General features: G+C 43.3%; 1 protein-coding gene across 1 annotated transcript; it reads left to right on the forward strand.

Annotated features, from left to right (window-relative positions):
• Positions 1–184: 184 nt before the first annotated feature.
• Positions 185–17,483, forward strand: FSD1 (fibronectin type III and SPRY domain containing 1; the record flags this gene model as incomplete). The annotated part of the gene is given in 9 exon segments (XM_087703351.1): positions 185–207; positions 829–950; positions 2,780–2,989; positions 4,654–4,752; positions 6,642–6,801; positions 8,756–8,835; positions 9,834–10,085; positions 11,711–11,799; positions 17,228–17,483. Coding segments are annotated over 9 exon segments (1,146 nt in total), but the record flags the coding sequence as incomplete, so codon positions are not given.
• Positions 17,484–25,719: the final 8,236 nt, after the last annotated feature.

The raw sequence follows: 25,719 nt of genomic DNA on the forward strand, positions 1-25,719 counted from the left end.
TCTGCATGCATGCAGTGGACGGCAGCTCAGCATGCTTTCTGGGAGGCTTCCTGTCTAGAATGTCCTTAAACGTACGCCATGCTCCTTTAATTCGTCTTTGTGATACTTCCCTTCCTTTTCTTCTTCCTTTTTTCTCTCTCTTCTCCTTCCCTTCTTCCTCCGTCTTCCTTGCGCTGCTTCGAAGGCTGCTAAACAGATCAAGGACAGGTAGGCTACCCCTGGGACACACCTGGCCACTAAAAGTCAGCTTTTGGCATTGTTGGTGGGGAAAGAGAGGCATGAAATGTCTTTAAAATGGCTCTGAAATATCTGGACTTCAATTCCCAGAATTCCCCAGCCAGCTCTGCTGGCTGGGGAATTCTGGGAGTTGAAGTCCAGACATCTTAGAATTGCTAATTTGAGAAACGCTGATTTCTAGTCCAAATTGAAGCTGGCCCTCCTCAAAGCAGGCAAGGCAAAGTGCACTCTGCCCATGCCCCAGCGTCCCCTTGACTTTCCCATCGTCTCGACCAGCTGCCAGCCCATCTTCCTACATGTGTGGGTGGTTGCTTGTTGGGGCAAGTCACTCTTCGCGTGCTCAGAAGTCCTTGGCTTTTGCCCTGGAAGCCAGCCGACGGTGCAGAGTTTAGCCTCAGAACTCTGCACATGCTTTGTAGACACGTTGGCCCACAAGATTTTTGCAAGGCTGGATGCGGGCGCTGGGTTCTTTGCATGCCGCCTGCTCTGACCCCTCTCGCTGAGCTGTGAAAGACGCATTGGCGGGCGGGCGGGCGGGGTAGAATTGCATGGCAGGCCTTTCTAACACGCCTCGGCTTTCCCTCCATATAGTGTGACGATGGCCCCGGCCTTCCGCCTCTCGCTCAAGGCTAAAGTCACCGACAACATGAGCCACTTGATGGTGGATTTCGCCCAGGAGCGCCAAATGCTGCAGACTCTCAAATTTCTGCCAGGTGACTTAGAAAATGTGATTTTTACTTATACAGGGGAGGGTAGAATTTTTTTTCCCCAGCCGAAGATTACCAAGTCCATTGTTGGTTTGGGTAAGTGGTGAGATTCAAATAATTTAACAACCGGTTCTCTGCCCTAATGACCAGCTGAGTAGGCGTGGACCAGTGGTCATGTGACCGTGTGGGCGTAGCCAACTCAAAGTCACTCACGTCAATGGGCGCTTTGCTTTAACTGTTACAATGTAACAAGGGTTAACCGGAGAGGCAGTTTCTGGAAGCAGGGCAATAAAGATTAGACTAGAAACAACACCAGAATGTTTCCTTCCTGCTTTCCTTACAGGATTAGCCCTGTAAAAATGGAAAAAAACCAAAAGGAAATTTCTTCCAACAACCAGTTCTCCGAACTGCTTAGAAAGTTACCAACCGGTTCTCCCGGATAGGTGCGAACCGGCTGAATCCCACCAATGATTGGCACACACAGGCTTAATGGTAACAACAGCTCTTTATTAAGTACAACAAGTGAGAACAATCTAGCGAAGGTTGAGCCTGACAGCAGCCCTTTTATAGGGAGCTGTCAGACCCTTCGACCAATAGGATTAAACCTCTGTTCCCACCGGAGCAGAGGACCTTGGTGGAAACCACTGTAGTTAGAACAAGTATCTAACACCCCTCCCCTCTTGGATGGAACAATCCTACTTGTGACGTCATCACGCAGGTAGGCGGGCTTTTGGGTAGGTCTGCCTGACCTGCGCAGTTCAGTAGGAGGGGTTTCCTTGGACAGGTCGGGCGAACCTGTTTGTTCCACAACTCCTCTTGGTGGAAGCTCCTGCAACCTTCCACAGGCTGCGGCTGAAACCTTTCATCACTTGAAAAGAAAGAATATAAATCAGAGTAAAATACAAACTAACTATGTTAGTTAACTGTTCTGATCCCCTCCTCCGTCCAGTAATGAAAGCCGAGACAAGCTTAACTAGAATGTACTTTTAATAGCAAGAAGCCAAAATCTCGGTGGCTGAAAGCCAAGCAAACAAACATATAAGGACCTTGGCAGCAAGTCAGACAAACCTTGGCAGCAATCCAGCCTGCCAAGTTAGTTACATTCTCTTTAGTCAATGCGTTGACTGCTGCAAGAGGGACGTGTGCACAAGCAGTCTTTTTTATAGTCTGGAGAGGAGCCTAATGACCACCAGCTGAGCGCGATTACCTCCTGTACTTGCGTAACTGTTCCTGACGCCTATTAGCTCTTTGATGGCGTGCATCCAGGAACAACTCACTGCTGGCTTCTGGATCACTCTCCCTTGTCTCCTCCCCACTGGTCCAAGGCTCAGGCGCCACCTGGTGGCCAACCAGTCTCTCTGCGCCCTGCTCGGAGTCGGAACCCTGTCCAGGGTCCTCCACATGCTCCAGAGACAACTCATAGGGCCCCTCGCTGTCGGAGTCTGGTGGCAGCTCCAACGGCTCCTGCTGGGCCACAACAGTTAACAAATAACAAAACCCATGTTATTTTCCTCTTATAATCAACTTCTTCCAAAACTGGGAGAAATTAAAATGGAATTAATTAAAATTGAATTGAATTCCCCCTAAAAGCTTGAAATATAATTTTCCCATTATGGTCTTTAATCATTTTTAAAACTAATTAGCACATGTTTATTGAAGCCACGGGGACAGTTAGTAATTTTCAAAAATCCTCATTGCCTCTACCCTTGAGGGACTGAGGTAGAACTTGAAGAGGTAATTGAATCCCCATAGGAAAGGGGGCTAGTCCCTGGTGAGGCCGAAATGAGAATCCTGATTGTGAATCCTTTCTCTTATCTCCCTGATTTGAAACGTAGTTCCCAGCGCCCCTGAGATAGATGTGGCGGAATCCTTGGTGGCTGACAATTGCGTAACCCTTGTTTGGAAAATGCCGGAAGAAGATAGCAAGATTGACCATTACGTGATGGAATATCGCAAGACCAACTTTGAAGGGCCTCCTCGGGTCAAGGAGGACCATCCCTGGATGGTGATCGAAGGGATCAGGCAAACCGAATATACGCTGTCCGGTAAGGCAAGCTGGTTGGGACCCAAGAGCTGGGTTCAAATTTATCTACCGGGGAGTGGGAGTGGGGTCGGGTCAAACAGCTTACCTCTTATGGGGGCGGGAGACTATCTCGCCCACTAGATTTGGAATTCGCACTTTGTCTGAGGATGCTAAAAAGATCTGGAACAAACCATGATGAGGTGGAGCTCATTAAGGTGACATTTTGCACAAACCACAATGATATCAATCAATCAGAATAGAGATGGAAGGGACCTTGGAGGTCTTCTAGTCCAACCCCCTGCTCAAGCTGGAGATGCTATATCCGTGATGGCGAACCTACAGCACAGGTGCCACAGGTGGCACACAGAACCCTCTCTGTGGGCACACACGCTGTCGCCAGCTGCTCTTCTGGTTTCCGGTGTGCACATGTGCACCAGCCAGCTGGTCTTTGTGGGTCCCAGAGCCCCTGAAAATGTCCTGGAAAACAGCCTGGAAACAGCCCAAAAACCAGACTAAAACGGCTCCAAAAACGACCTGAAAATGGCTCCAAAACAGCCTGAAAACGACCAGAAAAACAGTCTAAAAACAGCTCAAAAAACAGACTGAAAATGGCTCGAAAAATAGTCTGAAAACAGCCCAAAAACCAGCCTGAAAATGGCTTGAAAAAAGTCTGAAAACAGCTCAAAAAGTTGACTGAAAATGGCCCAAAAAAACAGACTGAAAACAGCTCCAAAAATGGTCTGAAAATGGCTCCAAAAACAGCCTGAAAATGGCCCGAAAAACAGTCTGAAAATGGCTAGAAAAACAGTCTGAAAATGGCCCAGAAAACAGACTGAAAACAGCTTAAAAACAGCCTGAAAACAGCTTGAAAAATAGACTGAAAACAGCCTGAAAAACAGACTGAAAATGGCTCAAAAAACAGACTGAAAACGCCCCCAAAACAGACTGAAATTGGCTTGAAAAAAGTCTGAAAACAGCTAAAAAAATGGACTGAAAATGGCCCCCAAAAAAGACTGAAAACAGCCCAAAAAACAGCCTGAAAACGGCCCGAAAACCAGTCTGAAAATGGCTAGAAAAACAGCCTGAAAACGGCCTGGAAAACAGACTGAAAACAGCTTAAAAACAGCCTGAAAACAGCTCGAAAAATAAACTGAAAACAGCTTGAAAAACAGACTGAAAACGGCCCAAAAACAGACTGAAATTGGCTTGAAAAAAGTCTGAAAACAGCTTAAAAAATGGACTGAAAAATGGCCCAAAAAACAGACTGAAAACAGCCCCAAAAACAGCTTGAAAACGGCTCCAAAAACAGTCTGAAAATGGCTCCAAAAATGGCGTGAAAACAGCCCCAAAACAGCCTGAAAATGGCCCGAAAACCGGTCTGAAAATGGCTAGAAAAACAGCCTGAAAACGGCCCGGAAAACAGACTGAAAACAGCTTGAAAAATGGCCTGAAAATGGCTCAACAACAGCCTGAAAGTGCCCGAAAAATGGCCAAAACCGGCCAAAAAACAGACATCTGGTCTTCAGGTTTCCGGTGCTCCGGTGTGCGTACATGCACACACATGCACAAGCGTTCCGGTTTGGGCACTCGGTGCTGAAAAGATTCACCCTCACTGCCCTACATGGTGGTTGACATAGATAAATATTCATTTCCCTTCATTTCCTCTTTGCTGTTCCATCTCTACAGGGTTGAAATTTGACATGAAGTACATGAATTTCCGGGTCAAAGCCTGCAACAAGGCTGTGGCAGGAGAGTTTTCGGAGCCGGTCACTTTGGAAACAAGAGGTGAGCAACCCCAAGAGGTGGTTTATGCATAGGTGGGGGTGGGGGCAATGTGGATTTCCAGCACCGCTAAAAATTAACCAATATTAGAAAGTTCCAGTTCTGATGCTTGCGGTTTCCTAGTTTGGATTTATGGGGAATCCAGGTTTGGGATTCCCCAAAGTGTTAAACTCCTGGAATGAAAGTCAAAAAAGTCAAAATGGTGGCTGCATCTGGAGGATCAGGGCCTCAGCTAATGGCGTGGGTTGAGTCTGCACAATGTCAACAGAAAAGGAGAATGAGGGTTGGGCTGTACCAGAGGTGGTATTCAGCCGGTTTAGACTGGTTCGCCCAAACTGACAGTGGGAATTGCGGGTGAGCCCACCCACGTGCCCCAGCGCTATGCCGTCCTGTTCAGGCACGTTTTCAAGCCCCGCGCATGCGTGCAAGCCCCACGTGCGATCACATTTGCGAACAGGTAGGGAAAGTAAGTGAATACCACCCCTGGGCTAGATAGTCTAAAAGGTCCCTCCCTCCCGTTAACTTGTAGATCAGTAAAGTTGAGCGTCGTTGCAGGGAATTATCCCTCCCAGTAAGTAGAGCAGACTAGGAAATCAGCAGGAAGGCTAAAACTATTTGATAAATATTGGCTATACAGCTGCTAGCCCTTAGCTTATGCCTGTGGTTCGGCGACCTCTGTGGTCTTTAAGGCAGAAATGATCTGGGGATTTTGGACCAAGATTGGGAAGAAAGGGAGGAAGAGAGGGAGGGAGGGGTGGGAGAGGAGGGAGAAGGAAGAAAGAGATTGGGAAGGAGAGAAGGAGGGAGGGAGGAAGAAATTAGGAATGAGAGGGGAAAGAGAGGAAGGAAGGGATAGGGAGGCAGGGGAGGGAGGGAGGGAGGAAGAAAAGGAAGGAAGGAGATGAAAAGTTTAGAGTGGGGGGAAGGCAGAGAAGAAGGAAAGGAAATGGTGGGAGGGAGGAGAGGAGAGGAGAAATTAGAAAAGGGAGGAAGGAAGGAAGGAAAGGAAATGACGGGAGGAAGGGCAGGAGAGGAGAAATTATGAGTGGGGGGAGGGAGGCAGAGAGGAAGAAAAGGAAAAAGGAAAGGATGGAAGGGAGGAGATGAGAGATTAGAAGTGGGCGGGAGGGTGGGAGGAAGGAAGGAAGGAAGGAAAGAAAGAATGAGATGAAAAATTAGGAATGGGAGGGGAGGCAGAGAGGAAGTAAAGGAAAGAAGAAAGGAAAGGAAATGACAGGTGGGTGCAGAGGAGAGGAGAAATTAGGAGTGGGAGGAAGGAAGGAACGAACGAACGAAGGAAGGAAAGAAAGAAAGAAAGAAAGAATGAGATGAAAAATTAGGAATGGGAGGGGAGGCAGAGAGGAAGTAAAGGAAAAAAGAAAGGAAAGGAAATGACAGGTGGGCGCAGAGGAGAGGAGAAATTAGGAGTGGGAGGAAGGAAGGAAAAAAGGAAGGAAGGAAGGAGGGAACGAAGGAAGGAAGGAAAGAAAGAAAGAAATGAGATGAAAAATTAGGAATGGGAGGGGAGGCAGAGAGGAAGTAAAGGAAAGAAGAAAGGAAAGGAAATGACAGGTGGGCGCAGAGGAGAGGAGAAATTAGGAGTGGGAGGGAGGAAGGAAAAAAGGAAGAAAGGAAGGAAGGAACGAAGGAAGGAAAGAAAGAAAGAAATGAGATGAAAAATTAGGAATGGGAGGGGAGGCAGAGAGGAAGTAAAGGAAAAAAGAAAGGAAAGGAAATGACAGGTGGGTGCAGAGGAGAGGAGAAATTAGGAGCAGGAGGAAGGAAGGAAGGAAGGAAGGAAGGAAGGAAGGAAGGAAGGAAGGAAGGAAGGAAGGAAGGGAGGGGCTTGGAAAGGAACATCCAAATACCTTTCTTCTTTCGTCTCTTCCCAGCCTTCATGTACCGCCTGGATGGCAGCACCAGCCACCTGAATCTCAAGGTGGAGGACCTGGCTGTGGAGTGGGACGCTATGGGCGGGAAGGTACAAGACATGAAAGCGAGAGAAAAGGATGGGAAGGGCCGAACCGCCTCCCCGGTTAATTCTCCAGCCAGGTAACATCTGTGCTCAGTTTTCTTGGTTCATTTCTTCATTGAGTCAGCCTGAAATTTGATTGTCACCACAGGAACGCCGCAATGGCCATAAGCGTGAAAAACAGTCGCAAATCACTTTTTTCAGTGCCGTCGTAACTTTGAATGGTCGCTAAACGAACGGTTGTAAGTTGAGGACTACCTGTATAGCTTCACTCTGGCAAGATTCTGCCTCCAGGGTGGAAGTAGATAAAGAATTGAACTTTGGCTGGATTGTTTTATATCATTCTCAAGCTAGGCTGATAAATACTGCCATTCAATGAATGCAGGTGGTCCTTGACTTACGACAGTTCGTTTAGTGACCGTCCGGAGTTACAATGGCACTGAAAAAAAGTGACTTACGACTGTTTTTTTACACTTACCACCGCTGCAGCATCCCCATGGCCACGTGATTTACATTCAGAGGCTTGTCAACTGACTCGTACTTATGACGGTTGCCATGTCCCGAGGTCGGGGGATCCGCTTTTGCGACCTTCTGACAAGCCAGGTCAATGGAAAAGCCAGATTCACTCAACAACCGTGCGGCTGATTTAACAACTGCAGTGATTCACTTGACAAATGCAGCGAGAAAAGTCGTAAAATGGGGCAAAACTCATTTTAGAAATGTCTCACTTAGCAATATGAATTTTGGGCTCAGTTTGGTCGTAAGTCGAGGACTAAATGCATAGATTTATAATAAGTCTCGTGCACACATGGACCAAGAGGTACGAAAAGATGCCTTTCTCTTGTGAAGCCTTGGTTTCTCAGGTTCCACCACAAAATCGCGGAGGACAAAAGCGCGCTCGACGAAAGCGCGCATTTGACGTCATCACAGCGCGACGAAAACATCGCGCTGTGATCGAAAAATGTAAAAATAAAGCTAAAACCTTCCCCTAACCCCCCCAAACCTAACCCTAAACCTAACCCTAAACCTAACCCTTAACCTAACCCTAAATCTAACCCTAAACCTAACCGTTAATGTAACGAAAAACCTAACGCTAACCCTTAACCTAACGCTAAACCTAACGCTAACACTCTAAACCTGACCCTAACCCTTAACCTAACCCTAACCCTAACCCTTAACCTAACCCTTACCTTTATGTGAATCGGCTTACTTTAATTTTAATTTTATTTCAATTTTTAATTTTTTTCGTCGCGCTGTGATGACGTCACATGCGCGCTTTCGTCGAGCGCGATTTTGTTCTCCGCGCTTTTGACGGGTCACGGGTTTCTCTAACTCGGCTTTGTCTGTTGTAGCCGCCAGCGGCCAGCAGAGCTGGCGGCAGATTCGGACAGTGAGGAGGGTTGGGGAGGAACCGGGGCCAGTCCTGGAGTCTGGAGAAGGCTCTGATGAGGGCTCTGTGTCGGAGGCAGAGAGGGGGCCAGGGCCGTCCGACAGTTATCAGCTGCCTTCGGAGTTGGAGATCAGTGAGGCAGACAAACAGCTGGAGCCTGTTCCCAGTGTGCGGATGCGCAGAGCTGCCAGATGAAGGGAACAGCTAAGGAAAAAGGGTCAACGTGGGAGTAAGGCCACAGGTGGACGATGAATGGCCCCTCCCAAAGGGAATAAAAGAGGAGCAACAGGGGAGTGGAGTTTGCAGGAGACAATTCCTGCATTCTTGCCAAGTATGAAAGATATCGGCCTGGCCTCTCTCCAAGCCTGATCAAGGTCGGTAATTGCGAACTATCTTGAAACTAGACTGTGGGAGAGGAAAGACTTTGCTGGAGAGGAATTCACTGTACATTAAATAAAAGGGGTTTTATCGGGACGATCACTCGGCTTCGTGCTGCTGGGGAAGCCTCGGTCAGAACATTGTCACAGTGTGAAAGGAGGGCTGGGTTCTAAATGGGGTGCAATTCCCAGAACCCCCCCCATTGTCTCCCACTCTTGAAGGGTGGTCTCAGGACCTCCCTCGCCGATGGATTTTCTCATCCACAGGTGCGTCCAGTCTCCGAAAAGGATGCCGACAGGCCGTGGAGGGAGAGACCGATTCACAGCCGAATCCTACACCGTGTTAGGTAAGAAACTTGTCAGCATCCTGGGTCATGTTAGAAGAAAAATCTGATCCAATTCCAAATTGGGAGAAAGATGGGAGGAATTAAAATGGAGGCAGGGTGCAGGAAAAAAAAGTCTCTGTTTATTTAGAAGCCAGAAACTTCAGTGACAGCAACATGCTTTTGGGGTGGCTGACAAAGTGAGGGTTGAGATAGGTGAGCTTTAAAGAAAATATGTTTTATCGTTGGCATTTATCACCAACAAGATTGGCTAAAATGTACCCAAAAGATGAAGCCGACCTGCTGGAAGTGTAAAAAAGTACAAGGGAACTTATTATCACATATGGTGGACCTGCCCGGAAACACAAAAATATTGGACAAAAATTTGGAAATGGGTGCAAGAAATTACAGGGGAACAGATAAAATACAAACCCGAAATCTTTCTACTGGGAATAATCAAAGGGAAATATACAAAGAAAATTAAGTACATATTAACACATCTGCTAACTACAGCTAGAATAGCATTTGCCCAATGCTGGAAACAAAATAATACCCTCTCGGACGAATTAGTGATAAAAAAAAACCTTTGGATTGTGCAGAGATGGACAAATTAACACTGAAATTGAAAGATAAAGAAGAGTCGGAATATTATGAAATTTGGAACAATTGTTACAAATGGCTGCAAAACAAGAATAAAATTAATTAAGCCAAAAAAACAATATATATAAATATATAGAGAACTGGGTATAAAGGTGTGTAAATATAGAAGTGAAATATTATATACGTGTACAGGTATGGGGGAATGTAGATTCTTTATGAATAGGGTCAAATGGGTACAAAATACCATCTCTAAAGACTTCAGGATTCGGCTTTGGCTGGCTGGCTGGCTGGGGAATTCTGGGAGCTGAAGTCCATGCATCTTAAGTCCCAGAGCTTGATAAACACATTGATTTTAGCCAATGAGAACCAAGCAAACAGATTTATCAACCAATCCAAGGGCTCGATAATTCTTCCCGTCGCAGGAGACACCTTGATTGACAGCGGTGACCACTACTGGGAGGTGCGCTACGACCGAGACAGCAAGGCCTTTGCGGTGGGCGTGGCTTATCGGACTTTGGGCAAGTTTGACCAGCTGGGCAAAACGTCTTCTTCCTGGTGCCTTCATCTCAACAACTGGCTGCAGGTCAGCTTCACTGCCAAACACAACAACAAAGCTAAAACTTTGGACATCCCAGTTCCGGATATCCTAGGCATCTATTGCAATTTCCACGAAGGTAATTTCTTATGATGAGATGGGCGGCAAATAAATTGGAATAATTTTAATTTAGTTAATTTTAATAGTTTTAGTTTTAGTTTTAGTTTTAGTTTTAGTTTTAGTTTTAGTTTTAGTTTTAGTTTTAGTTTTAGTTTTAGTTTTAGTTTTAGTTTTAGTTTTAGTTTTAGTTTTAGTTTTAGTTTTAGTTTTAGTTTTAGTTTTAGTTTTAGTTTTAATGTTTGTTTTAATGTTTGTTTTAATGTTTTAATGTTTTAAGGTTGTTTTAATTTTTAAATTTTTAATTTTTTTAAAAAAATAAAAAAAATAATTTTAATTTTTTAAATTTTATTATTTTAATTTTAATAATTTTAATTTTAATTTTAATTTTAATTTTAATTTTAATTTTAATTTTAATTTTAATTTTAATTTTAATTTTAATTTTAATTTTAATTTTAATTTTAATTTTAATTAATTTTAATTTTAATTTTAATTTTAATTTTAATTTTAATTTTAATTTTAATTTTAATTTTAATTTTAATTTTAATTTTAATTTTAATTTTAATTTTAATTTTAATTTTAATTATTTTATTTTTATTTTTTTAATTTTAATTTTAATTTTAATTTTTTTAATTTAATGATGTTTTAATGTTTGTTTTAATGTTTTTTTAAATGTTTGTTTTAATGTTTTAATTTTTAAATTTTTAATTTTTTAAAAAAAATAATTTTAATTTTTTAAATTTAATTTTTTAAATTTTGATTTTGATTTTAATTTTTTTAGTTTTGATTTTGATTTTGATTTTAATTTTTTTAACATTTAATTTTTTTTTAATTTTAATTTTAATGATACTTGGTTGATACATAGGATGCTGGCAACAATCTGTATCAACCATCAGAGCCAGTCAATGAAATTTCGGATACATTTTTAAGTGTGCAGTTGACTGAGTTTCATATTTAATTAATAAAAGTTTATAATAATAATAATAATAATGTTTAAACGTTCAGTTGACTGAGTTTCATGTTTAATGAATAAAGTTTATAATAATTATCATTAAAATGATGATGATAAATGTCTTCTGAAATTATTATTATTATGACTGAGTTTCATGTTTAATGAATAAAAGTACAACAACAACAACAATAATAATTTCAGAAAACGTCTTCTCCTCTGCTTTGTGGATCAGGATGGGGTAGAATATGGCTTCCCGTGATGGGCGTGGCCAGTCAGGACTATGGGCGTGGCTATTTGGTAGAGCTTTGGGTAGCCAAACGGAGCTTCCATGTGGAGGAGCAGTCTACCTTAGAATACTCCTGCCACTTATTTGCCTCTCAGGGAGGAGGCCGGTAATCCTGAACGTACAAACTGTTTCATTTAGTGACCATTCAAAGTTACAACAGGGTCAAAAACAAGGGACTTAGGACCGTTTTTTCACACTTGCGACCCTCAAAGCCCGATTCGCTTAACAACCATGTTACTGGCTTGCTAAACTGGGCACGACCCACTTCAGTAGCAACCTTCCTTTGCTTAGAAAAGGAAATTCTGGTTCCGGTGCTGTCAGACTGGGATAGATTAATTTTGTGGCCCCACTTCTCTCCTTTCCCTCACCCCTCAAGCGCCCCCTTTTTTTTCCTTTTCCTTCTTCGCAGGATTCCTCTCGTTCTACAACGCCAAAACCAAACAGTTGCTACACACGTTTCGAGCCAAATTTACCCAACCGGTTCTCCCGGCCTTTATGGTAAGAGATTCAGAAGTGGTAGCGGAGAAGAAACCTGCGGGTTTTATAACATCTGGTAAAGATTGTTGAAATGCTTTCTTCCTTTTTTAAAAAAAAAGAATACAAGATTCTAGCCCTCATGGTGGGATTTTGCAGGACAAGATAGCAATAGCAATAGCAATAGCAATAGCAGTAGACTTATATACCGCTTCATAGGCCTTTCAGGCCTCTCTAAGCGGTTTACAGAGAGTCAGCATATTGCCCCCAACAATCTGGGTCCTCATTTTACCCACCTCGGAAGGATGGAAGGCTGAGTCAACCCTGAGCCGGTGAGATTTGAACCGCTGACCTGCTGATCTAGCAGTAGCCTGCAGTGCTGCATTTAACCACTGCGCCACCTTGGCTCTAAAAGCTGACATCTATTGAACTCATTAAAGGAGATAGATTAATTGATTGGATCAAGGAAGTGAATTTCGCCAGACGAAGTGACAGAACCACATACCCCACCATAAATGTATTAATTTATTAAATTAATATGCAGCCCATCTCGCTCTGCAAAGCATCTCAGGCTGGCTGATTTATAATTATTGACTAGCTGTTAACCCAGCGTTGCCCGGGTATGTATTTATCCCAATCCTGTATTAGAGAGAGCCCCCTTACCATGGCAATTCCATTGTGCTGTACAGTAGAAGCTATTTTAAGGCACAACAGGCTGTATCTTAACCGAACATGAATCCAAAATGCACACTATCACTGTCAAAAGTACTGTGACTTGACACTATAGATATAATTCAGTCCTTTTCATTTTAACGGCCCAGGCGTTCCAGAGTTATGCTAAAACACACACACATGGATACACACACCGAGGGGTGTTATCTTACCACCACAGTATTTGTTTCCAGAGAGTAAGCCATCTGTATATTAAGTTTGATTGAAATTGCTGGAGGCGTTCCAGACACACACACACACACACACACACACACACACACTTGTATAGAGAGATTATGTACACCTAGGCTCAAAGGATTAGAAATCATTCCTTTTTTCTTCTTCCTCCATATCTAAATCTAGAGTATGCTACGCTAGCCTTGGATTACGAGCTAAATAATTATTCGGCTAGCTGAGAAATTAGAAGTGCAGAATTATAAAATCTTGGAAGTGGGAGGTACCCTTGAGGGCATCCAGTCCACCCTCACCCCTCTCTTGTGCAGGGGTCCAAATTAAAATATCCCCCCTGTTGGATGGTGGCCCAGCCTGTTTTTAAATACATCCTATCGGGCTTCCACCAGGCACGCAAACTGCTCTTATTGTTAAGAAGTTTTTCTTTCATTCAACCGCAATATCTACTAAACTTACACCTTGGGCTCTGGATCCGTAAGGATTAGACCGTTTTCCGATATGACTTTTGAAGAGGACTGTTAAATCTCTGACTTCTATCCAGCCCTTCACGACAAATGCCTACCTAATTTAATTGAATAATTCAATGTCCTTTAATGGATTAAATTGAATAATTCCATTGATTAAATTTAATTAATTGAATGAGTTCCCCTTAATAATTTAATTAATAAGTGGTTTAGTTGAATAATGCAGTTTAATTTAATTTTAATTTGAGGCACTTTAATGTAATTTAATAACTTGATTTGGTTTAATTGGTTAAATTTAATTCATCAAATTAATAATTTATAAATGGGCCGATTCCCATCCTGACTCTGGGCATCCCACGGTATGAGGCAATTAAAAATAGAACAATGCAGAAGAGTCACCCTGTGGCAAGACAGGAGGGAAAGGGAAGGAAAGGAAAGAAAGAAGGAAGGAAAGAAGGAAGGGAGGAAAAAGAGAGAGAGAGGGAAGGAAAGAAACAAGAAAGAGAGAAAGAAAAAGAAAGAAAAGAAAGAGAGCAAGAGAGAAAGAGAGCAAAAGAGAAAGGGAAGGAAAGAAAAAAGAAAGAGAAAGAGAAAGAAAGAAAGGAAAGAAAGAGAGAAAGAGAGAGAGGGAAGGAAAGAAAGAAGGAAGGAAGGAAGGTAGGAAGGAAGGAAGGAAGGAAGGAAGGAAAACAAAATATCCATCTCTAAATATCCATTTCTAAAGACTTCAGGCATCTGCTGGGGGCTATTTTACTATGCAGGAAGCTGTGGATGCTTTCTGCCTTTAAGAGCATGTTTCTCCATGTCTCCTTTGGGGAAATACAATATTCTGCCTCTTTTAATATCCCCCCAAATATTTCCTTTTCTGGGGGCTGCATAACTACTTTTTAAGGAAGGAAGGAAGGAAGGAAGGAAGGAAGGAAGGAAGGAAGGAAGGAAAGAAAGAAGGAAGGATACACAGATCCTACACCGCAGCCATCTAAAAAACAAAAAAAGGCCATCATTGGTCCCATCAAAAAACAATGATTCTCAACCGAGTGCTTAAAAAAACCATGGAAAATAATAGGAATCTTTTCGGCACTTGTCCAAAATCTTCCCTTTTCTCCCTTCTTGTGAATCGATACAAAATGCACATTTTTTTGCCTCCCAAAACAAATGTGTAGCAAGAGTGGTTTAGCTCTGAAGATAAGTGCGTCACTCAGGAGGAGCATCCATGAAAGGGAGGTCAAAAAAGTCAAAATGGCAGACCTGCAAAGATTCCGAAGGGGCTGGTCTTAGTGCACTTCTAGCCACCACGACCTTTAACCTATATGCGCACGCACGCACACACACGGTGACCTAGAGGTGGAGCTCTCACTTCACAATCAGGAGGCTGTGAGTTCAGTCCTAGGTAGAGGCAGATATTTCTCCCTCTGGGCATACTGAAAATATATCTGCTGAACAAAACTCAGCATTGGCGACAGGAAGGGCAGCTGGCCTGAAATATTCAGCTCCATTCAGTTGCTCAGACTCCACCCCCAAGGGATTATGGGGTCATAGAAAGAAAGAAAGAAAGAAAGAAAGAAAGAAAGAAAGAAAGAAAGAAAGAAAGAAAGAAAGAAAGAAAGAAAGAAAGAAAGAAAGAAAGAGAGAGAGAGAAAGATGATAGATGATGATGATAGATATAGACAGACAGATGGATGATAGATAGATAGATAGATAGATAGATAGATAGAGAGAGAGAGAGAGAGAGAGAGACGGAGGGATAGAGATGGATGGATGGGTGGATGGATAGATAATAGATGATAGATAGGTAGAGATAGATGATTGATTGATTGATTGATTGATAGAGATAGATAATCTATATTATCAAGGCTGCCCTTGAAGAGCATCCGGCGGCTTCAGCTAGTCCAGAATGCGGCCGCGCGAGTGATTGTGGGTGAGCCTCGGTTCACCCACATAACACCTATCCTCCGCGAGCTGCACTGGCTACCTGTTGATCTCCGTGTGCGTTTCAAGGTGCTTCTTACTACCTACAAAGCCCTTCATGGTAGTGGATCTGCGTACTTGGGAGACCACCTCCTGCCAATCACCTCCTCTCGACCCATAAGATCTCACAGATTAGGCCTCCTCCGAGTTCCATCTGCCAGTCAGTGCCGGCTGGCAACTACGCGGAGGAGAGCCTTTTCAGTGGCAGCTCCGACCCTTTGGAACGATCTCCCCGTGGAGATTCGGACCCTCACCACCCTTCAGACCTTCCGCACAGCCCTCAAGAGCTGGCTATCCCGTCAGGCCTGGGGGTAAAGATTATAATCCGCCCCCACCCGAATGATGAATGAATGTTGCTTCTATTTTTAATTACGTATTGTCTTTATATGTTATTGTATGTTTCCCCCTCCCATACAAGTTGTTAGCCGCCCTGAGTCCCCTCAGGGAAAAGGGCGGCCTATAAATAAACTCAACTACAACTACAACTACTACTATAACTATCTTTCTATCTAATCATCTCTATCATTTATCTGATGATAGAGATAGATGATTAGATAGATAGATGATTTATTCATAGATAGATGGATGGATGGATGGATGGAGAAATAGATAGATAGATAGATAGATAGATAGATAGATAGATAGATAGATAGAGTGTATGGATAGAGATAGATAGATAGATAGATAGATAGATAGATAGATAGATAGATAGATAGATAGATTTGAATGGATTGATTGATGGATAGATAGATAGTAGATGATAGAGATAGATAGATAGATAGATAGATAGATAGATAGATAGATAGATAGATAGATAGATAGATAGATAGATAGATGATTGGTTGATAGATAGATAATCTCTATCTTTCTATCTAATCATCTCTATCATTTATCTGATGATAGAGATAGATGATTAGATAGATAGATGATTTATTCATAGATAGATGGATGGATGGATGGATGGAGAAATAGATAGATAGATAGATAGATAGATAGATAGATAGATAGATAGATAGAGTGTATGGATAGAGATAGATAGATAGATAGATAGATAGATAGATAGATAGATAGATAGATAGATAGATAGATTTGAATGGATTGATTGATGGATAGATAGATAGTAGATGATAGAGATAGATAGATAGATAGATAGATAGATAGATAGATAGATAGATGATTGGTTGATAGATAGATAATCTCTATCTTTCTATCTAATCATCTCTATCATTTATCTGATGATAGAGATAGATGATTAGATAGATAGATGATTTATTCATAGATAGATGGATGGATGGATGGATGGAGAAATAGATAGATAGATAGATAGATAGATAGATAGATAGATAGATAGATAGATAGATAGAGTGTATGGATAGAGATAGATAGATAGATAGATAGATAGATAGATAGATAGATAGATAGATAGATAGATAGATAGATTTGAATGGATTGATTGATGGATAGATAGATAGTAGATGATAGAGATAGATAGATAGATAGATAGATAGATAGATAGATAGATAGATAGATAGATGATTGGTTGATAGATAGATAATCTCTATCTATCTATCTAATCATCTCTATCATTTATCTGATGATAGAGATAGATGATTAGATAGATAGATGTATTCATGGATGGATGGATGGATGGATGGATGGATGGATGGATGGATGGATGGATGGATGGATGGATAGAAAGAAAGATAGATAGACAGACAGAGAGAGATGGATGTATGAATAGAGATAGGTAGGTAGGTAGGTAGGTAGAGAGAGAGAGAGACGGACGGACGGACGGACGGATAGAGATGGATGGATGGATGGATGGATGGATGGATGGATGGATGGATGGATGGATAGAGATGATTTGTTGGATGGATCGATGGATCGATGGATGGATGGATGGATAGACAGACAGATGGATAGAGATGAATGGATTGATGGAAGGATGGATAGATAGATGAGACAGACAGACAGACAGACAGACACCTTGCTTTTTAGGGGTTTACAGCAGCTTCCTTGTTTTGCTTGTTATCTCTTGAGTTTCTATCATTCTTTGAACCTGTTGCTATTTTTTCCCCCCAAGCTTATTTTGGCTTTATCCTTTTCTTCCTGGTCAGGTGTGGTGTGGCAGCTTCCACGTCTACTCCGGTTTGCAAGTTCCCAGCGCCGTCAAATGCCTTCAGAAACGCAACAGCGCGACTAGCAGTTCCACCACCAGCCTCACTTAATGACGCCCGTCACGTTCCTCCTTTCCAAGACGGAGTGACAGTCCGTTCACGGTCACAAACCCCACTGTACTTTAAAAAAAAACACCCCAATGTATATTCAGTTTTTCTTCCAGGTTTTGGATCCAGGGGTCTCCAAACTTGGGAACTTTAAGCCTTGTGGGCTTCAGCTCCCAGCTAGCATGATCCATAAGTGCCACCAGCCTCTATGGTCCTGGGGTGCAAAGATCCATCTTCCGATCAGGGGACCAGAAACCTGTGGGGTGCCTGGTCCCATAATTCATCCTTATAGCAGGGGTCTCCAACCTGGGCAACTTTAAGACTTGTGGACTTCAACTCCCAGAATTCCTCAGCCAGCTTTGCTGGCTGAGGAATTCTGGGAGTTGAAGTCCACAAGTCTTAAAGTTGCCAAGGTTGGAGACTCCTATCCTACAGGATACAAACCATAGAGAGGGATCTTTGTAGTCCACCTGCTTGCCCCAGGTTGAGGAAGCCATCTTGGATTCCTCCCAACAAACATGGCTGCCTGAGGAATTCTGGGAGTCGAAGTCCACGAGTCTTAAAGTTGCCAAGGTTGGAGACTCCTGTCCTACAAGATACAAATCATAGAGAGGGATCTTTGTAGCCCACCTCCTTGCCCCAGGTTGAGGAAGCCATCTTGGATTCCTCCCAACAAACATGGCTACTGAGGAATTCTGGGAGTCGAAGTCCACGAGTCTTAAAGTTGCCCAAGTTGGAGACTCCTATCCTACAGGATACAAACCATAGAGAGGGATCTTTGTAGTCCACCTGCTTGCCCCAGGTTGAGGAAGCCATCTTGGATTCCTCCCAACAAACATGGCTACCTGAGGAATTCTGGGAGTCGAAGTCCACGAGTCTTAAAGTTGCCACGGTTGGAGACTCCTGTCCTACAAGATACAAATCATAGAGAGGGATCTTTTGTAGTCCACCTCCTTGGCCCAAGCTGAGGAAGCCATCTTGGATTCCTCCCAACAAACATGGCTGCCTGGGGGATTCTGGGAGTCGAAGTCCACGAGTCTTAAAATGGCCACGTTTGGAGACACCCCCCCTGCATTACGCACTAGTCATGGAGATTTAAAAGATGTTAGCTGGAAGATATTAGATGATTTAGATGGGATTGCAAAAAATATGGTGCCCTTCCTGGATTTTAATCCGGGGGGGGGGGGAGGTGTCTCCCGGTGTGCTGTCAATGGGGTACGAGATGGCACCTCTCGAGTAGCACAAAAACGTGGTTTGGGGGGGGGAGGACAATAAAAGCACTGTGCATTGTCTGGTTTCCTGACCCCCCCCCCAATTTTTTTCCCAAAATTACAGAGACAAGCCACTCCTGTTGCAAAGAGCAAAATTCTGCAAAAATGAGACATTTTTAATCTGGCCTGGGCTAAGAATGAACGACTCAACCAATCCAATATATATATATATATATATATATATATATATATATATATATATATATATATATATATATATATATATATATATATATATATATTGCTGGTTTTTGGAAAAAGGAGAACGTGGCTTCAATGTATAAACACTGGATTTGTTGCAATTTTGGCGGTTGGTTTGCAAAAGTTAGCTTATTTCTTCTGAGGGGAGAAAACCATTTTCCCTTCCCTCTTATTTGAGTCATGATTTTATCCGGAAGAATAAACTAAGATGCTAGCCCTCAAGAAGAAATTTAAGATTCTAATCTTCAAAAAAAAAGTTTCTAGTCCTCAAGGAGACAACTAAGATTCTAGTCGCGAATCGACTAAGATTCTAGTCCTCATGTTTCCGAATAAAAGGCTGCTTAGAAAGGAAATCTGTCATATAATCGATCCGAGTTTGCAGATATTGGAGAGTGCCCCTGTTCCATTTAGCAACCGTTAGCTGGGGAATTCTGGGAGTTGGAGTCCTTTCAAGGGATTGAGGTTGGGGAACCCTGCTTTTGGTGATAACGTCCGTATTGCTACCTTGGCAACGCCATCAAAGGGTCTCGTAATTTTGTTCTGTGAAGCTTTTCCAACTTTTAACAGTCGGATTTGGAATTCCCTGATGATGTCGCCCATCCAATGATTAACCCGAGCAAATGTTGCTTAGCTTCCAAGCTCTGATAGCATTGTCCAGTTCAGTGCTGTAAGCAAATAACTTGATTGTAATGCCCTATCACACAATAACAAAACAATAAAGCAGTGAAATACTAAGAGACAGTAGTAAAAATATTAAATGCAGAAAAAAAATCACAACTACAGATCATCCTTAACTTAACAATTGTTCGTTTAGCGACTGAAACGGCACTAATAAAAGGGGGTTTACGACCATTTTTCACACTGAATAACTGTTTGCAGAATCCCCATGTTCAGGTGATCAAAACTGAGATTCTTGGCAACTGGTTCATACATTTAGTCCTCAACCTATGGCCAGAATTGAGTCCAAAATTTCTGTTGCTAAGCGAGACACTTGTTAAGTGATTTTTAGTGCATTTTATCACATTTATTGCCACGTTTGCAGTTGTTGAATTGGTGACACGGTTGTTAAGTGAATCTGGTTTCACACACACACACCGACTTTGAAGGACGCAAAGGGGATCCCATGACCCTGGGACACTGCGACCGTCATAAATATGAATCAGTTGCAAAAGCATTTGAATTTTGATCACGTGTCCATGGGAATGCTGCACTGGTCATAAGTGTGAAAAAGCGGTCATAAGTCGCTTTTTTCAGTGCCCTTGCAACTACGGTCACCAAATGAACTGTCGTAAATCGAGGACTACCTGTAATTATGATCCTGGCATCACCTCAGGGTTAGGTGATTCCCTTTTGCAACCTTCCAGCAAGCACAATCAAAACCGGGCTCACTTAACAACCATGTACGACTAACAACTGCAGGGATTTGCTTAACAACTGTGGCAAGAAAGGTTGTAAAATGAGGCAAAACTCCAAATTCAGGCCCTTGGCCACCGACTCATATTTATGACGGTCATAGTGTCCTGGGGGGGTCATGTGATCCCCTTTTGCGAGATCTTCTGACAAGCAAAGTCAATGGAGAAGCCAGATTCACTTAACAACCTTGTTACTCACTTAACAACTGCAGGGATTCACTTAACAAATGTGACCAGAAAAGTCATAAAATGGGGCAAAACTCACTTAACAACTGTCTCCCTTAGCAACAGAAAGTTTTGGGCTCAATTGTGGTCGTAAGTCCAGGACTTACCTCACCTCAATCCTTGGAGATCACAAAACTATGTTGCTTTTCCTCGAGTGTCTTTTCTCCTCCATGAGGGAGAGAAACTTAACGTTTATTTGAGAAGGAGAGTAGTGCGGAAATGTTGATTCAATCAGCTCTTTTCTGGGGAAATCTGGGCAAACTCACTTAAAGGTGGAATTGTTAAAGCAACACTTTTAAGCCAAATGAATGAAATGTGTAATTTCATTAATAAACCAGAAATAATCCAGAAATGATGGGCCAGATCAAGGGAGGTCAATTCGCATTACAAAATGAGATTTGTTGGTTGTTTGGTTCCTTTTCGTGTCTGACCCTTCGACCAGTTTCTGACCTTCGTAATAAATTTCGGAAATACAGAAGTTGAGATCTACCCCCCACAAAACAAAACCACTTTTCCACCCCCGTGGTTCTGGGGAGCCCATTAGAGGCAGTCCCTACCATACAACCATTCATTGAGTGACGGTTTAAAGTTACAGTGGGGCTGAAAAAGTGTCTGAGGCCAGGTCCTTGTACTTATGACTGTCACAGCAGCTGCTCAGTCATGCTATCAAAATTTGGGTGCTTGGCAACTAGCATTCTCCTTCCTTCCTTCTCTCTTTTTTCCTTCCTTCTTCCCCCTCCTCTCTCCTTCCTTCTCTTTTTTCCTTTCTTCCCCCTCCCTTCCCCCTCCCTTCCCCCTCCCTCCTTCCTTCACACTTCCTTTTTTCCTTCCTTCTTCCCCCTTCTCTCTCCTTCCTTTCTTCTCTCTTTTTTCCTTCCTTCCCCTCCTTCTCTTCTTTCCTTCCTTCCCTCTCCCTTTTTTCCTTCCTTCCTTTCCCCTCCCTCTCCCTCCTCCTTCACTCTCCCTTTTTTTCTTCCTTCTTCCCCTCCTTCCTCTCTCCTTCTCTCTTTTTTCCTTCCTTCATTCCCCCTCCCTCTCCTTCCTTCCTTTCTTTTCTTTTTTCCTTCCTTCCTTCCCCTTCCCTCCTTCCTTCCTTCACTCTCCCTTTTTCTTTCCTTCCTTCCTTCCCCCTCCCTCCTCCCTCCCTCCTTCCTTCACACTCCCTTTTTTCCTACCTTCTTCCCCCTCTCTCCTTCCTTTCTTCTCTCTTTTTTCCTTCCTTCCCCTCCTTCTCTTCTTTTCTTCCTTCCCTCTCCCTTTTTTTCCTTTTTTCCTTCCTTCCTTCCCCCTCCCTCTCCTTCCTTCCTTCTCCCTTTTTTCTTCCTTCCCTCCCTTCCCTCTCTTCCTTCCTTCCTTCCCTCTCCCTTTTTTCCTTCCTTCCCCTCCCTCTCTCCTTCCTTCCTTCTCTTTTTTCTTTCCTTCCTTCCTTCCTTCCCCCTATCTCTCTCCTTCCTTTCCTTCTCTTTTTTCCCTTCCTTCCTTCCCCCTCCCTCCCTCCTTCCTTCGTCTCCCTCCCTCCCAACTTCCAAGCAAAATCAATGAGGGAAACTGAATTCACTTACCAATCACGTGATTTTCTTAACAACTGCACTGATTCGCTTAACAAAGGTTGTAAAACTGGGTGTGACTCCCTTAACAACCACCTGGTTTAGCCATGGAAGTTCTGGTTCCTATTGTGGTCGTACCGTAGGAGGCATAGAAAAGACTGGATGGCTGAGGAATTCTGGGAATTGAAGTCCACGCATCTTAAAAGGTTGAGAAAAGTGCCAGTTGAGACTAGTGAAACCCACAAAACTAAGCCTTTGGCCTCATAACCAATAAATAAATTTATATATATATATTCTTACTTCAAATCCCAGTAAGGGTATGGCTAGCTGATGAGAGCTAAATAGCTTGAAATAGATCTATACTAGTCTCCCTTTATTTATTTATCAGCACAATATATATATATATATATATATATATATATATATATGTATGTATGTATGTATGTATGTATGTATGTATGTATGTATGTATGTATGTATGTATGTATGTATCTATGTATGTATGTATGTATGTATGTGTGTGTGTATATATATATATGTATGTGTGTGTGTGTGTGTGTATATATATATATTTTCTACTTACCTACTCATTTTAAGATGGAGACTTAGAAGATTCTCCTTTCCATTTTCTTTTCCAAAGGGCCCAGAGCATGTTTGTCATGATTCTATTTAACTCAAGATGGTGAATGTATCCCACACACCTCCTTCCTCGTATTTCTCCCAAAACAACAGCCCTGTGAGGTGGTTTGGCCTGAGAAAGAGACTGTCTCCAAAGTCAACCAACCGACTTTCATGCCTAAGGTGGAACTAGAACTCACTGTCTCCTGGTGATTGGTCCAAGGTCACTCAGCCATCTTTCATGCCTAAGGTGGAACTAGAACTCACTGTCTCCTGGTGATTGGTCCAAGGTCACTCAGCCATCTTTCATGCCTAAGGTGGAACTAGAACTCACTGTCTCCTGGTGATTGGTCCAAGGTCACTCAGCCATCTTTCATGCCTAAGGTGGAACTAGAACTCACCATCTCCTGGTGATTGGCCCACAGTCACCAAGCCAGATTTCATGCCTAAGGTGGAACTAGAACTCACTGTCTCCTGGTGATTGGTCCAAGGTCACTCAGCCATCTTTCATGCCTAAGGTGGAACTAGAACTCACCATCTCCTGGTGATTGGCCCACAGTCACCCAGCCAGATTTCATGCCTAAGGTGGAACTAGAACTCACCGTCTCCTGGTGATTGGCCCACAGTCACCCAGGCAGATTTCATGCCTAAGGTGGAACTAGAACTCACCATCTCCTGGTGATTGGCCCACAGTCACCAAGCCAGGTTTCATGCCTAAGGTGGAACTAGAACTCACTGTCTCCTGGTGATTGGCCCAAAGTCACCTAGCCAGCTTTCATGCCTAAGGTGGAACTAGAACTCACTGTCTCCTGGTGATTGGCGCAAAGTCACCCAGCCGGCTTTCATGCCTAAGGTGGAACTAGAACTCACTGTCTCCTGGTGATTGGCGCAAAGTCACCCAGCCGGCTTTCATGCCTAAAGCTGGACTAGAACTCACTGTCTCCCGATGTTTGGTCCAAGGTCACTCAGCCATCTTTCATGCCTAAGGTGGAACTAGAACTCACCGTCTCCAGGTGATTGGCCCAAAGTCACCCAGACGGCTTTCATGCCCAAGGCGGGACTAGAATTCCCCGTCTCTAGGAGATTGGCCCCAAATCCCCCATCCATCTTTCATGCCTAAAGCTGGACTAGAACTCACAGTCTCCCACTTTCTAGCCTGATAACTTAATCACGCTTGACTAGACCAAACTGGTCCCTGCTCAAAATGTTTTGATTTTTATTTTATTTTTGTCACTGAAGCGGATAGATTTATAATTGAGAGTGGGCCGTGAATGCCAAAATAATAAAACAACTTCGCTTATTCGCTTTTTATGGATTCTTTTGGCTCCCCTGAATGAAAAATATTGATTTTGTTTCAGAGATTGAGCCGTCCAAGAGAGGGGACTATATTGTGCCTCTCCTGGTTTAGTAAACCTTCTATTCAAGTTCACGGTTGATTAAAAATTTAGGCTGGTCGATCAAAATTATTAATGTAGGCCTCACTGCACGCTCTGCCCCTTTGGACGTGTGTGTGTGGTGTCAATGTTGCCATGGCAATTGAAGGGGGGGGCTTTCCCAGGGGTGGGTTGATGCCGGTTTTACTACCGGTACCCGCGTGGTCTGTCCCTTTTCCTTCTTTAACTATTTCCTTCCTTTTCCCCTTTTCCTTTCCTCCTCTTTTTCCATTTCCTTCTCCTTTTTCCTTTCTTCCCTGTTAATTTTCTTCCTTCCTCTTTTTCTTTCTTTCCTTTTCTCCTTCCTCTGCCCCGTTTCCCTCTTTCCTTCCTTCCCTCTCCCTCCCTTTTTTCCTTCCTTCCTTCCTCTCCCTTTTTTTTCCTCCCTATCCCCAGCACCCTTCCTTCTTTTTCTCCTTCCTTCCTTCCCACCCTCTTTCCCCCATCTCTCCTTCCTCTTTCCTTCCTTCCCTCTCTCCCTCCATTTTTTCCTTCCTTCCTTTCCCTTTCTTTTCCTCCCTTCCCTAGTACCCTTCCTTCTTTTTCTTCCTTCCTTCCCACCCTGTTTCCCTCCTCATCTCTCCTTCCTCTTTCCTTCCTTCCCTCTTTCCCTCCCTCCCTTTTTTCCTTCCTTCCTTCCTCTCCCTTTCTTTTCCTATCCCTGCACCCTTCCTTCTTTTTCGCCTTCCTTCCCCCCAGTTTCCCCCCTCATCTTTCTTTCCTCTTTCCTTCCCTCCCTCTCTCCCTCCCTCCCTTTTTTCCTTCTCTCCTTCCTTTTCTTCCTCCCTCCCTCCTCTCTCCCCTTCTCTCCTTCCCTTCCTCCCTCCCACCCTCCCTTTTCACTCCACCCTCTCTCTCTCCATCCCTCCCTCCCTCTCTTCCCCCCAAAAGAAGGGGTTATTTCCCTAAACTGCTTTGGTCACTAATCAGCACTGCAACACATCCATCCTTTTAAAAATTGAATTTATGACGGGGAAATGGAAAAGCATTGCGTGAAACATGGTTACTGCACCAGCAAGCAAACTAAGTTTACCTCTGTGCAAGTCACAACGGCTGCCCCCCCACACACACACACACCTTGCACACACACCTAGTGTTCCCCACATTCAGCTCTTTCTAGGCAAGGATGAAGACGAGAAAATATTTCTTTATTGTGTTCCAGGCAGTGGTGGGTTTCAAAAAAATTTGGAACCTCTTCTGTAGGTGTGGCCTGCTTTCCTGGTCCACTGGTGGAACCTCTTCTAACCGGTTCGGTAGATTTGACGAACCGGTTCTACTGAACCGGTAGGAACCCACCCCTGGTTCCAGGAAATAAAGAGCCACATGGGAAAGTCAACACGGTTCCACCACAAAACCGCGGTAGACTAAAGCGCGCTCGACGAAAGCGCGTACGTGACGTCATCACAGCACGACGAAAACAGCACGCTGTGAGCGGTAAAGTTAAAATTAACGCGTAAATGTAAACCTAACCCCCCCAAACCTAACCCTAAACCTAACCCTAAACCTAACCCTTAACCTAACCCTAAACCTAACCCTAACCCTTAACCTCACCCTAAACCTAACCCTAAACCTAACCCTTACCTTTACGTGAATCGGCTTGCTTTAAATGCGCTTTTTAAAGCGCCCTTTTTTCTCCGCGGTCGTATTTGTCACGCTGCTGATGACGTCACGTACGCA

The sequence above is a fragment of the Thamnophis sirtalis genome, unplaced genomic scaffold (assembly GCF_051295495.1).
Source record: "Thamnophis sirtalis isolate CommonGarterSnake01/CBP01778 unplaced genomic scaffold, rThaSir2_p1.2 scaffold_1, whole genome shotgun sequence".
Lineage (NCBI taxonomy): Eukaryota > Metazoa > Chordata > Lepidosauria > Squamata > Natricidae > Thamnophis > Thamnophis sirtalis.